Raw genomic sequence first — 15,040 nt, forward strand, 5'->3', positions numbered from 1 at the left:
CTTATTATTAATCTTCTTAAATAAAAGTTATTAATCCTTTTAGCTACTTTAAATATACTATACTTATTATAGATATAGTTAGTTAAGAATACTTTCTTATATAATAGGTGTTCTAGGGCTAGGTGTTTATAATCTTTAAACTTAAGGCTTTCTTAGTTTAAGATAATAAGTTCTTTTTTAATATTAATATCCTTAGTTTTATAAAAGTAAAGGCTTTAATTATTTATTTCTTTATAGATTTCTTTAAAGGTATAATTATATATCTTAAGGGTTATATATATTATATTAATTTATAAGGCATAAGGTTCTTAACCTTTATTATTTATACTACTTATAAGTAGTAAAAAAGATAGTATATTATTAGTCTATTATTAAATATACTAAGTCTTTTCTTTAGTCTATTTAATTATTATTAGGTTTACTTAAGTTAATTCTATTAGTTATTTTACTACTTTTTATTTTATCTTACTTAGTAATACTACTTTATAGTAAAAAGGTTCTTTATTACTTTTTTTTTACTACTAGTTTTTATTTTATTAGAACTAGTTCTTTATACTATAATAGTTTCTTTTAAGATTAGCTCTTAGAAATAAAGTTAGGGTTATAAAAACCTAGTTCTTTTTCTTCTAACTGCTAGGATCTTAACTAGTCCTAGGATTATATATACTTTTACTTATTGTTCCTTTATAAGTTTAAGGGTATTTAGAATATTTATTATCTCTTAGCTAGTAAGGCTTTAAGCTAGTAGTTAATATAATTAAGGATAAACTTTTACTATTATATAAGGCTTTCTTTATTTATTATTTAAACTAATATAGCTTATTATATAGTAACTATATAGTTTAAATTATACTATAGATAACTTATTTATTATACTTATTTAGTAGTTATTAGACGTCTTAGTTTATAATATCTAGAATTCTTTATAAGTTCTTAGTCTAGTAGGTAATAGCTTTCTTACCTATTATAATTATCTTAGTTACTTATATACTAAAGTCTATAGCTTTATATATAGTTTATTTAAAATCTTATTCTAATTACTATTATTTTTAGTAGTTACCTTAGGCCTTAATATAAAGCTATAATTATTTATTAAAAGTGTCTAAGGTTTCTTTTATATATAGCTAGTCCTACTTATCTCTTATAGCGTCCTATATCTAGATTAGTTTAGTAATAAGTTATTAGTTCTATTCTTTAAAGTTTTTAATTTCTTAACGCTATTATTTCCTAGCTACTATAATAGTCTTAGTAATCTCTTATAGGTAGTTTTTATTAAGTGCCCTTAGTAGGTTATAGTTCTCTTAAGTAGCTAATTATTATTTTAGTTATTTTTCTACTAGTTTTAGTTTTTTTATATTAAGGGTATTAAGATACTAGATTTTTATTTAATTATAAGTCTTTATAAGTTTTATAATAATATTTTAGTTTTAGATATCTATAGCTTATTTACCTTTATTACTATACTAGTAGGTAATTACTATAGTATATTAATTAAGTTACTAAATATCTATAGACTTAGTAGTCTATATTATAGTATTAGTAGTTTCCTTAATAGTATTATTATATAGTCTTTTTTTAAGATATTAGCTATTTTAATCTTAATCTACTTATAGAATTTCCTTATATTAATTATTATAACCTATTATAGTTTAGTAGTGTTCTTTAGCTTCTTTAGGTACTATCTTACCTATTTCTTACTTTCCCTATAGATAAGGTAGTTATTATTATAGTAAGTAGTCTATAAAGGTTATTTATAAGGGATATCTTTTTAGGCTATACTAGCCTTTTTAGTATACTTAGGTAGGTTCTTATATTATAGTCTTTTTAGCTAACTATAGTCTTATATAAAATATCCTATTTTTTTATAATTATAGTATTTTATAGTACTAATGTCTTATACTAGTTATTAATCTTATTTCTTTATAACACTAACGTTTATTAGTCTTATATACTATCTATAAGTAGTGCTTAGGTACTTATTATATAGTTACTACTAGTTATTTTATCCTCTATCCTACTAGTATAGCTACTTAGGTCCTTAGGTATACTTCTTACTTATATTTATATTAGGTTATTAGGTCTCTCTTTATTTTTTATATTATTTAAAGAGTTATATATTAATCTTAATAGTAAGTTTAATATAAAATAAAAAGTCCTTTAGTAGGTTAATAATCTTAATAAGTTTATCCTTAACGTTATCCTTAAGTCCTTAGTAAAAAGTAAAGATTAGTAATTCTTAAGTAATATTAAGTTAAGTAGCTAGTTATTAGAATTTAGCTATATAGTAAGAGGCTAACTTAGTTTATTATAGGCTAGCTAGGTCTTACTTAGCTTATTACTTCTTATTAGGATCTTAAAATAGTAACTATAAGGCTTTTATAAAGCTAGTTATACTTCTAAAGATATTTTATATCTTATAAAAGCAGATAGTAAGGTTACTATTATACTTAATAAATTCTTTTATATAAGGTTTATATTAAGAGAATACTTTTCTTTATAAGAAAGTTCTTATATAGATTATTTATTTAGTTTTACTTTTAAAATTAGTAGTATAAAAAGTCTAATAAGTATATACTTAAATTAAAAATCCTTTTAGTTATTTACTAGTACTATTATAAGTACTAAGTAAATTAAGTTTAAGTTTATTATATCTTTTTATAAGGGTAGTAATAATATTAGCTACCCCTTATAAGGTGTAGTTATCTTTCTTAAGTTTAGTAACTTCTCTCTTTTTTTCCTTAAGCTTAGTTAAGGTAGTAGTAATTATAAATTAAAGTTTATAAACTTTATTACTTTTACCTTTAAGTTTATTCCTAAGTTTATTTATTATAGTCTATATCTTAGCTATATTAGTATTATTTCTTTTAATTTAGCCTATAATAATACTATAGGTTTATTAAGTGTAACCTAGTTCTTTATCTAATACTTTAGTGCCTTTTATCTTATTATCTAGGTTTTATATAGAAGTAGCTAAGGGCTTCCCCTTACTTAAGCTAGATAAAGTAAAAGTAGTTTATAGTATAAATATCTTATTATATTTTACTATTAGGTAAGTATTAAGGTTAACTTACTTAATAGAAGTAATTAAAGTGTTATAGCTAGTTTCTAAATAGTAAGGTTTCTACTAATAGTAAGTAAAAGTTAATACTTAGTTAATAGTGTTTATTATTCTTACTAGTCTTATTAATTACTTAGTAATTAGTTAAGTAGTTAAAAGCGTCTTAGTGCTTATATAGCTTCTTATTAATTAAATTACTAAGGTTAAATACTAAAAGCTATTTAAAGAATATATTATAAGTTAATTACTAAAAAGCTATAGAAGTCTGTCCTTAAGTGCGTCTAAGTCTATCCTATATATAAGTCCTAGCTATTCCCTAAACTACCTATTATTTAATTATTATAAGGTAAAATAAGCGTCTTTCTAGGTATCTACTAAGCACTTATCTTATATATAAATAAGCGCTTATTCCTTATCTTATCCTACGCTTATAGTTATATTATAAGAGGATTAGCTAAAGGCCTTAATTAGGAAAGAAGATAGATATTAAATTAATTAATTAATTAATTAATTAATAGGTAGGGGTATCTATAGATATAGAATTTAACTTAGCTACTTTAGCTAGCTAGGTAGGCTAAAAAGTAATATAGTCTAGCTAGGCTAACGTATTGCTAATTAGCTAGCGATTAACTAATCTATAGGCATTCTGCCCCTTAGCCTAGGGATATTATTATAATTAACCTCCCTTCCTAGAAGGTCTAGTCTTTAGGCCGTACGCCTATTATTAATTAATAGTGGTAGGATTTAAACCTTTTTAATTATAACAGTTAGGTGTTAATAACCCTTATCGCTAAGTAATTAGCGGCTAGTTAGCAGACTTTATAAGGCCCTTATCTGCTTCTTTGTAGGATTTAGTTAGGTGTTTAAAACCCTTATCTGCTTATTAGTAGGATTTAATTAGATAGGATTTAAACCTAATAGTTAGGTGTTTAAAACCCTTATCTACTTATTAGTAGGATTTAGTTAGGTGGTTAAAACCCTTATTACTAAACAATTAGCAGCTAGTTAGTAAGCTTATAAGGCTCTTATCTACTTATTAGTAGGATTTAGTTAGGTATTATTAACCTTTATTACTAAGTAATTAGCAGCTAGTTAGTAAGCTTATAAGGCTCTTATCTACTTATTAGTAGGATTTAGTTAGGTATTATTAACCTTTATTACTAAGTAATTAGCAGCTAGTTAGTAAGCTTATAAGGCTCTTATTTACTTATTAGTAGGATTTAATACTATTTATTATTAGATATATTAACGTTATAATAACTAGCCTTAATTTAGGCTCTTACTTAGGCCACTACTACTAACTATTCTTTCCTTTAGCAGATAGTCTCTATATAGCCTGTCTTATAGCAGTATATACATATAGCGTTACTATAGCACTTCTTAGCACTATAGCCTACTTTACTATACTTATTACAAGTAGCAAGGGGTAGTCTGGCCTTATTAGGCTAACGCCTTTTTGCTAACAGCTTGCTAAGCGGCAGGAAATTAGCAGAGCTTTCTACAGAGGTCCGGCTTAGAGCCTAGTCAGATACCTAGTTATTCCAGTCAGCCTAGAGCTCCCATAGTCTTTTAGCAGTAAGGGCAATGTCCCTTAGCCTCTAGGCAGAGTGCTTTTACTACACTAGTGCCCTCTATAACCCTAGTTACAGGCAATAGAAAAACAAGAAGGCCAGAGGCCAATTCTCCTCTAGGTTAACAGTGCCTAGAGCCTAATAGATTGCCGACCATTCAGCAAAGAACCGCAACAGTGGCTGGCCAGGCTGCTGCCAGGCCTCATAGAGCTAGCCATAGAGACAACGCTCTTAGAGCTCTAGATCAACATGCGATCAGCGAATAAACGCTTTAAAGGCGGCCCAAAGCCTTACCTCACTACCCTTAGCAGCTTAATGATTTCTCCATTACGTCTGGAGCGTCAGGGTCACCTTCATAAGAGCCCATTCAATATAGTGGCTGCTCAGGCATGCTGTCCTCTTGCAGGGTGCCGCACGCGTATGCTAGCGGGCGCTTGTATTACTTCTCAGCCGGATAGGCCGGGCGGTCGGCAAGCAATCGCAAAAGGGCCACATTTTAATCCTAGATCGTCCGCATTAGCTCTATAACAAATAGAGTAGATAGGGCTAGGGATGGCTCTGATGATTCTGGTCGGCGAGCGGTCGCCAAAGATCTGGTTAATCAGATTGGTTAGGATTACAATAATTCGTTATCCATCTTCTGGGCCAATTGCCTCGTGGAGGTAGAAGTTAAATAATTATAAGAGGATTAGCTAAGGGCCTTAATTAGGGAAGAAGATAGATGTTGAATTGATTAATTGATTAATTAATTAATTAATAGGTAGGGGTATCTGTAGATAAAGAATTCAACTTGGCCACTTCAGCTGGCTGGCCAGGCTGAAGGGTAATATGGTCTTGGCCGGGCCGACGTATCGCCGATCCTCTGGCGATTAACCGATCCATGGGCATTCCGCCCCTTGGCCCAGGGATATTGTTATATATATAACTTATACTATAGTTCTTCTGTTCTAGGGAGTTATCTGTCTATCCCTATCCTTTCTGTCTGTATAAATACTGCTGTTGCCTACCGTCTGCCTGTTAGGTGGGGTAACATAGCCTGTAACTTGTTAGGTTGTAACATCTGCTTAGTCTAATTAAGCCTTAAAGTCTCTAATTAGTATTAAAAGCCTAATTAGAGCCCTAACGTTTATTATAATTAGTCTATGTACCTAAGTTACTTTAAGTTATAAGGTGTTATAGTGTTTGTTTATACTTTACTATTATAACTAGAGTCCTTAATTACACTACTGTATGCTTTTACTATTATAATCCTTACTATTTAATAACTATAAAGAGTAAATCTCTATAGGTCTATATCTAGAAGTAAAGGTTATACTAAATATCTTATATATATATTAGTATTATTTTAAGGTTATATATAAGGTTATAGTTATATAAGAATTAGCTATTACTAAGGTAGTAATATAGTTAACTATATATATTAATAAGTAGTAATAAATAATAAGAAGTTAAAATAAGTTTTAAATTATATATAAAGTAGAAAACTATTATAGGATTATATAGTAAATCTGCTACATAATATACCTATAGATCTAGTATATCTATAGTAAAATTACTATTAAATCCCCCTATAGATCTAGTGGATTTTATAGTAAACAGGCTATAGTTATTATAGCTGCTTTATTAGCGTTAATCTATACCACTAATATCTAGGCAATAATCAACATCGTAACAGATTCATTTATATTACCTCGCTACTAGGAGACGAATCCGGAGCCGGTAATATGGACCGGGCCGGAGACCTGTGGCGCCGGCTCTAGGTGGCCAATGGCGGCTATGGCAGTGACAATGACGAAACCAAGTTTAAAACGCATCCTGGCGGTTATACTGTTACCTAGTCTTTCATTATAACCTACAAGTACTGCATCCCAATGACGTACGCTGGTTAATTAGAGTGCTGTACGCGGAAACTCGGCTTCTGAAACCAGAGACAAACTGCATAATACGACTACCATAACTGTCATGAGCTCTCTCTACAGCGGCGAAACGTCGGGATCTATTTCTCATCCAACGCCGGGGAAATAGATCTGCAACATTCTAGCAGCACAGCATTCGCTTTCTCCTAAACACCCACGACGTTCTGGCCGGTTCATAGGCCATTGTCGCGGGCCTCCAACGTCCAAGCACCAAAGGGAACCCCAGCAAACCATAACCAAACGCCAATTGGCTCGCGCCCATATCCGATTCCCCGTTCGGGCCTGGTGGGGCCGGTCCGAAGGGCAATCAGGCGAAGCCGCCCGCAACCAAATTTTTCCCACAGCGAGCGCAGGCGAAAGCCTCAACCGCCACATCCTATGCACCACACTCACTCACTTACTCATTCACTCATGTCGCTCTCACCTCTCACTGAGTCACTCACTTGCTCCTTCACTCATAACCGTGCAAACTCACCACATCGAACCCCACCCCTACGCTCTCGTGCGCATCCGCCCGTGGCGCCGGCGTGGCGATGTCTTCTTCAGCGCTCGGCGTGCACAGCATGTCTCTTGGGTTTCACAGCGCAGTGACCCTTGTCCGCGACTCGGTGCTGCTCACGTCCATATCCCTGCTCCTTGTCACGCTCGTCATCATCGGGTACCGTCTGCTCCTCCACCCCCTTGCTCGCGTCCCCGGGCCCAGGTTGGCGGCCATTTCCAATGTCTGGTACGCTTGGCAAGTTCGCAACGGGCGGATGCTGAAGTTGGGTAAGAGGCTGCATAAGCGCTACGGCCCAGCTGTGCGCGTTGGGCCTAACGAGGTCTGGTTCGATTCTGCAGATGCTTTCAAGCATATTTACCGTATGCTCATTGACAAAACTTACTTTACGGTTGAGCGATGACTAACTTGTACCCAGGTGCTGGCAGTGGCTACGACAAGTCCGACTTTTACCGTACGTGCTCTGCCAGGGCCTCTGGGAACATATTACAAGACACCACACTTACCGTCATCAAACAGTATCTACTGCGCTGCAGAGGCCGGACATCACTTACACCCCCCTGCCGACATTTACATCCCCCGATACCCTCGACCTGCTGTCCGAACGCGACACGGAGCGGTACCGCCTCCAACGTCGACTAATAGGACCCCTCTACCAAACCGCACATCTGAAGCGCCACGAACCAGCGCTCGATGCCGTGCTTGAGAGGGTCATCGCCACCCTCCGCTCGCTAGACGGCGCCGAGGTTGACTTGAAGGAGTGGATGCACATCATCGCGGTCGAGTCCCTCTCGGCCATCGTCCTTTCCTGGTCGCCCAACTACCTCCGTGACAGGACGGACCACGCGTCCAGCAGCCACGGATACATGGGCTGGCGCCGCAAGTCCGTCTTCGGGCTCTTTCCCCTCGCTGTCCGGGCGGAGCTGCTCTCTAAGGCGCTCGGGCGCGCGTTTGCTAATATCTGGCGTGTGACGTACAGGACGCCCCGGAACTTTAGGCCCTTCTTCACGGGCGTCTACAGGCAGGTCTCGCGGCGTGTGACGGCTGCCCTCGCGGGCAAGCCGGTTCCGAAGAACGACCGCAAGGACGACTTCCTTTCAGACCTGATCCGGCTGCATAAGGACAAGCCAGAGTTCTCCGAGGCGTACCTGCGCCGCATGGCCATCACTAACTTCGGCGCCGGTCACGAGACCATGTGCTCAGCGCTGACGTCCATCATGGCCACGATCGGGTCCCACGCGGAGGTGCAGCGGAGAGCGGCCGAGGAGGTGCGCTCGGCGGCTGTGGATCCCAAGGTGTACGACAACGCCGTGCGTCTGTTATACACCCAGGCGGCCATTAAGGAGGCTCAACGGCTTTACCCTGTCCTCGGGATGGCGCTGCCCCGCACGGTGCCTCCCGAAGGCCTCGCCGTCCACGGGCGGACGTTCCCGCAGGGGACGACCGTCGGGTGCAACCCCGTGTCCCTGCACAGGAACACAGCCATCTTTGGGGACGATGCCGAAGAGTATAACCCGGACCGCTGGCTGGACGCGGAAAGAGACGTCAAGTCCATGGAGCGTTTCAACCTCACCTGGGGCGGCGGGGGCAGGATGTGTCCCGGGCGACACCTCGCCGAGCTGGTGGTGTACAAGACCATCCCTGCGTTACTGGAGCACTTTGACGTGGAGGTTGTCATGCCGCCTGAAGAGGAGATACAGTACTACTTCATGGCGATGCTTACGGGTGTGAGAGCCCGGTTCGTGGCGAAAATCAAGAAGGAATGATACCAGCGGGCCAAGGTTGAAGTGGTTTATATGGTGATTGATGTGGATGCTGTACCATTAGGCTTCGAGGCATGAGCTGATGCGGCAACGAGAGATGGATCGAGAGCACCTGCAAGAATTGCACTTTTTGTCACGAGAAACGAGGAAAATGAAGGAGCGGTTATCAAGGAATTACTAGAATAAACAGATTCCATGTTCTCACGACACACGACAAGGGTAACCATCCCAAGTAGCATGGTAATCTTTCCGGAAACATCAAGGAGGAGGTGGTGGTTGTGAATTTCCTATCTACTCAAAGTGTCAGGCAGGAGTTTTTGAATATCGACGATTTTGGTGGTGTTTAATGACTGTGGAAATGTCTGAATAGTCGAGTGGCCGGATTATGAATACAACATTGAAGTACGCAGAAAGGGCGAACACACGACGAACTTGATCTTGACGGAGACGAATTCCTTAGATATCTCTATAAAAGCTGAGACGATTTCCAGGTGTCCAGAATCTCTTCCCAAGCGTCAGTTATATTCGGATGGAGCCGTTGAATGCATATGATGATGAGAACCATATGGCAAAAGGTCAGAACGCAGATAAGTAATTATTAGCACTGGTATTTCCACAGTGCCCAATCTACAGTTTAAGCGAGACATTTGAACTGTATACAAAGTACCTGACGTTTCCTGGAGAAACGGTGCATCCGACGTCCCGCGAACCGCAATCCCCCCCACACTTCACTTCAGACTCGCCAGTCAGAGGCATGGATTCCGAGTTTCTGGTGGCGCCGGCGTAGCTTTAGCGTAGCAATCGACATCCATCCCACCTCCAAATTCCCATTTGCAACACGTCGCCAGCCTCGAACGCATCGCATCACCAAAAGAACCCAAAGTCGGCTCGATAGCCGCAAACCGCCCGCCATGGTCCTCCAAGATCTCGGTCGCCGCATCAACACGGCCGTCTCGAATCTCACCAGAGAGCCCAATCTCGACGAAAAGGTGCGTCCGCCGCCCCTCTCCTCTCTGTTCCTACCCCCCTCACCCCGCAGAACCCCCTTGGTCGCATCGCCACCGGTTGGCAGAGATAGGCAGGCACAGTTATACTAACGGACGGCTCTCTCCCGCCCCGCGTTACAGGCTTTCGATGGCATGCTCAAGGAGATCTGCGCCGCCCTGCTCGAAGCAGACGTCAACGTGCGCCTCGTCGGCCAACTGCGAAAGTCCATCAAGAGCACCGTCAACTTCAAGGAACTCCCACCCGCCGTCAACAAGAAGCGTCTGATCCAGAAGGCCGTCTTCGATGAGCTCGTCAAGCTCGTCGACCCCCACGCCGAGCCCTTCAAGCCCAAGAAGGGCAAGTCCAACATCGTCATGTTCGTCGGCCTGCAGGGTGCCGGCAAGACGACGACGTGTACGAAGCTCGCACGACACTACCAGGCCCGCGGCTTCAAGGCCTGTCTCGTGTGCGCCGATACCTTCCGTGCCGGTGCCTTTGACCAGCTGAAGCAGAACGCCACCAAGGCCAAGATCCCCTACTACGGCTCGTTGACCGAGACGGATCCCGCCGTCGTCGCCAAGGAGGGCGTAGACAAGTTCAAGAAGGAAAAGTTTGAGATCATCATCGTCGACACTTCGGGAAGGCACAGGCAAGAGGAGGCACTGTTCCAGGAGATGGTGGACATTCAGACGGCGATCCGGCCCGACGAGACCATCATGGTACTCGACGCATCCATCGGTCAGCAGGCCGAGTCGCAGGCCAAGGCCTTCAAGGAAGCGGCCGACTTTGGTGCCATCATCATCACCAAGACGGACGGTCATGCCTCGGGCGGTGGTGCCATCTCCGCCGTCGCTGCAACACATACGCCCATCGTCTTCATCGGCACGGGCGAGCACATGCTCGACTTTGAGCGCTTCGCGCCGCAGCAGTTCGTCTCCAAGCTGCTCGGCATGGGCGACATGGCCGGCCTAGTCGAGCACGTCCAGAGCCTGAAGCTGGACCAGAAAGACACGATAAAGCACATCACTGAAGGCATCTTCACGGTGCGCGACCTGCGGGACCAGCTCTCCAACATCATGAAGATGGGCCCGCTGTCCAAGATGGCGGGCATGATCCCGGGCATGAGCGGCATGATGCAAGGGATGGACGACGAGGAGGGCAGCGCGAAGCTCAAGCGTATGATCTACATCTGCGACTCAATGACGGACAAGGAGCTCGACTCGGACGGCAAGATGTTCATCGAGCAGCCGACGCGGATGACGAGGGTGGCCCACGGGTCCGGCACGTCGGTGCGCGAGGTCGAGGACCTGCTGACGCAGCAGCGCATGATGGCGGGCATGGCCAAGAAGATGGGCGGCAACATGAAGAACATGCAGCGCGCGCAGTCGGCCATGGCCGGTGGGAACAAGGCCCAGCAGCTGGCGGCCATGCAGAAGCGCCTGCAGAGCATGGGCGGTGCCGGGGCCGGCGGCGGCGGCATGCCGGACATGGGCAGCCTCATGAAGATGCTAGGCGGCGGCGGTGGCGGTGGCGGGATGCCCGACATGTCGGCCATGATGCGGCAGATGGGCATGGGCGGCGGTATGCCCGGCATGCCGGGGATGCCGGGGATGCCGGGAGGTGGCCGAGGACGCCGGGGTTAAAATTCACAAACTTCTTTCTTCCCTTTTTCCTGTTTCCCTTTTTTCCCACCTTGTTGTTTTATCCATATCTTTTCCGGTGGTGAGAGAGTGGGAGAGGGATGACGCCTAAGAACATATCCATACAAATGATGTTGCATCATCAGAGCGACCGAAAGTCGAGAGACCACAGGAGGGGGGGGGTGGAGGAGATACACCACTTGGCTGAAGACACGACGGTGAAACTCGGAGTCGTTAGGGGGCGGGACCACATTCGGAGCCCTCTTTTACTCTCATAGGCTTGGCGTTTAGGAGGTCGAAATGCAGCAAAAAGAAGTCTCTCAACCCTGAAGACAATGCTACACTACTCTATGGATTTGGTGTGCCGGGTTCGATGCCATCCGTCCGTTCTGCTTCGTCGTTTGTTATTTTTCTGCCTAGGACGGAGAACGTCCGACCCGGGGCGTGTCGATGGCTCGCAACGAGGCAAAGCCGGCAGGTCATGGATTGTCGGAATGATGGTGATTGGCAGTGATCTGATCTGGTGGGCCGCGTGATGTGGTGAGTGTGTGCGTGTATGCGTGTGGCATGGGGAGGAAACAAACTTGGGCGCAGGATGACGTCGGCAAGGCCCCGCTGTCTCGTCCTCGTCCCATGCTTGTCCTTTGGAATTTAAAAGTCTTTTTTTCTCTCTCCCCCTTGTAGGTAGAGATGTCCAACCGACGTCATCCCGCCTCCGACGCGCGTGGGTATTCACCTGTAGGTCCGTTCCCATCGCCTGGAACCCCTGTCACCGGCACTGGAGAGCCGAGTCGCCCAATCAGAGCCTCGGAACGCCAGATATCTAGAGAGGTCTGGGCTTGTCGACGGGCAGCCTTACGCCATAGCAGCCTGGACCTCATTTACAACAGTACCGGTAGAGCATGTACCTAGTCCAAGTCAATATTCCGTTGGACAAGACAATCGCCTCCGAGGCGTACCGTAACGCTGCACAAACCCATGTCATTTCGGGCGCATCAATGATTCCAAGGCTACAAAAGTACCTGGCCGATCAAACGCGTTCGAGGCCATCTCGATACCTAGTAAGCGGTATCACTCCGCTACCCATGTGCGTATGAGCTGACAAGAAATGAGATAGATAGTAATAACAGGCTAGTAATACCCCTTTAGACCTTACTAACAGCCTCTACTACCTAACCTTTTATAAGGCTGCTACCTACTTTAAGATACTGTTTTTAATAGTAGTTACTTAGTATTAACACTAAGATACTACTATTACCCTAACTATACGCTATTAACTAAAGTAGCTAGCGTTAGAAGCTAACTTTTATAGTTACTTCTAATAATAATAAGCCTATAATAAGATTATTACTACTAGATAGTTTAAGTAAAAGGCCTAGGCTATTTTTACTACTATATACCTTAATACTATTATTACTAGTAACCTACCTACTTATACCTACCTCTTCTAATTCTCTATAGGCTAGTTTAGTAGCTTCCTTATATAATAAAGTATTTTATACTACTAGATTATAAAGTAAGCCTTAAAGCTACCTGCTAAATACCTTACTATTATTACTAACTTTCTTTACTTTAACTAATAGGTTAGTTAGCCTTTATTAGCCTACTAGCCTATTAGCAGCCTCTAATTTCCTCCTAACTGTATTATTAACTTTAATAAGACCCTTATCCCTTTTAAATACCTTAATAGATTAACTTAGGTAGCCTAAGGGGCCTATACTATAGCTAGTAAAACTAACTATAGTAGCTAGAGTAAGTAGTAAGCTACTTTAATCCTTTATATCTTTACTAATAGGATTTAATAGTTACTACCTAAGTTAATTTTTTATAGTAGGCTTACTAATATAAGTAGCTAACTTAAGGTATATAAAAGTAGCTTATATAGTAATAAGGTAATAGTTAAATATAATAATATAGCTTATAATAATAAGTATCTTCTTAAGTAGTAGCTAACTAATAAATTTTTCTTTCTTATAGTAAGGTAAGAATACCTCTTAGTTATAGATATTACTACCTTTTATAAGACCTTTATAATACTATTATAACTTTACTTTTATTACGTTACGCCTAGCCTTATACTACTTAGTATAACCTCTCTTTTTTAACCTCTTAATACTACTATTAATAAGCCCTTTAAGTAGTAGTTATCTAAAGTAATAAATAAATATATATAGTAAAAGGAGTAAGCTACTACCTACTAGCCTAATAAGCCTATTTAACCTATTAAGTAGTTAACTTTAATAAAATATATTATAGTTACTTATACTATTATAATAGCTACTTATTACCTAGCTAAAAGAGGTAATATAGTCTAGTAATCCTTTTTTTAGTATAAGATTAGTATAAATCTAGATAAAAGTAATATTAATAAGATTTAGATTAAGGATATACTAAATAAGAAGATATTATAAGATAGTTAGGATAACTTTAACTATAACGCCTATATTAAGAAGGAAATAAAATAAGAAGAGATATCTAACGTTAATATAAATAATAACTACTAAGAGTATATATCTCTAGCTAAAGACGTCTAGTAAGCTATTAGAGGCAGTTTAATAAGGCTATAGGAAATCTAGCAAGATGTAGAAGGATAGGAGGAAATCCAATGCCTATTTAAAGTCTGTTTGCTAGCCCTTGCCACCTAATTTGCTTCTGACGTACATGACTAACCCCTGTATTTGCTACTTCTAGATCCCTGTTTCTGCCAGCCCGCTAGCCCCCTTCCAGCAGCCCGCGGTCTGTGCGGATTTCGAATTCGACGAGTGTGGACGGTATTCATTTTCTGGTTGTGGCTGGAGCTGTCGTCGTCGACAGTATTCTCTCGAGTAAGAGAGAGATGGAGGGAAAACAAGTGGTTATCGACAAACAGGGGTGGTTTTGAATGAACGCATTGGCTTTATTCTGTTATATTCTATTATTTTATTTTGTTTTTGTTTTTCCTTGCGCTTCCCACGGCGCCACTTGGACTAAATCAACGAATCACCAGCCACAATCCGGGGGTTAAGTGCGGAACAAGACTTGGACTGGTACACACAATTGTCATGGAGGTACGGAGTATCCGTACAATGTACATCGTGGGACAAGCCTGAAATGAGCCAGGGCTGGAATGACATATGGCATGTCCACCCTTGATGCGCGACAGCCTCTTGCTTGCGCGTTCGTGCGCTGCATTGCGTTACGCTGCGTGTCCACACACACACACACTACGGAGTAAGTCACTCCATCCAACGACCCTTTTTTCCTCCCAAATCGACCATGGTGCCCCAACTGCGGAATTGAACAAATATGACGTCAAGAAGAAGAAAAAATGCCTTCCTTCCTGACCCTTGCCGCATGTCGTCTTGGGCGCCTGTCCTGGCCCAAGAACCATGCTACAATACCTTATTCCTAAGCTTAAATTCGACGCTGCCCTTCTCCCCCTTCTCTACTCGCCTCGTTCTCTTGACGTTCAAGCCACCGCCAACCAGCCATCCATCCAACATCAAGCTCGCCAAGAAACACCTTGCAGCTCCCGGCGAGGCACAAGCACAGCCAACCCGTCTTGGCGTTGTCTCTTGCGAGTCTTGATCCGTCTACATCAGCACCAGCACCTTCGCACGCACATTG

General features: G+C 41.4%; 2 protein-coding genes across 2 annotated transcripts; both read left to right on the plus strand.

Moving 5' to 3' along the window:
- Positions 1-7,108: 7,108 nt before the first annotated feature.
- On the plus strand, positions 7,109-8,810 carry GLRG_10712 (cytochrome P450; the record flags this gene model as incomplete). The annotated part of the gene is made up of 3 exons (XM_008101397.1): positions 7,109-7,406; positions 7,463-7,498; positions 7,564-8,810. The coding sequence occupies 3 exons, from the start codon at positions 7,109-7,111 to the stop codon at positions 8,808-8,810; spliced, it is 1,581 nt and encodes a 526-aa protein (XP_008099588.1).
- A 908-nt stretch (positions 8,811-9,718) lies between these two features.
- On the plus strand, positions 9,719-11,437 carry GLRG_10713 (signal recognition particle protein SRP54; the record flags this gene model as incomplete). Its single annotated transcript, XM_008101398.1, has 2 exons — positions 9,719-9,796; positions 9,935-11,437. 2 exons carry the CDS (start codon positions 9,719-9,721, stop codon positions 11,435-11,437), a joined length of 1,581 nt encoding a protein of 526 aa, XP_008099589.1.
- Positions 11,438-15,040: the final 3,603 nt, after the last annotated feature.

This window comes from Colletotrichum graminicola, assembly GCF_000149035.1.
Source record: "Colletotrichum graminicola M1.001 genomic scaffold supercont1.66, whole genome shotgun sequence".
In the NCBI taxonomy this organism is placed as follows: Eukaryota; Fungi; Ascomycota; class Sordariomycetes; order Glomerellales; family Glomerellaceae; genus Colletotrichum; species Colletotrichum graminicola.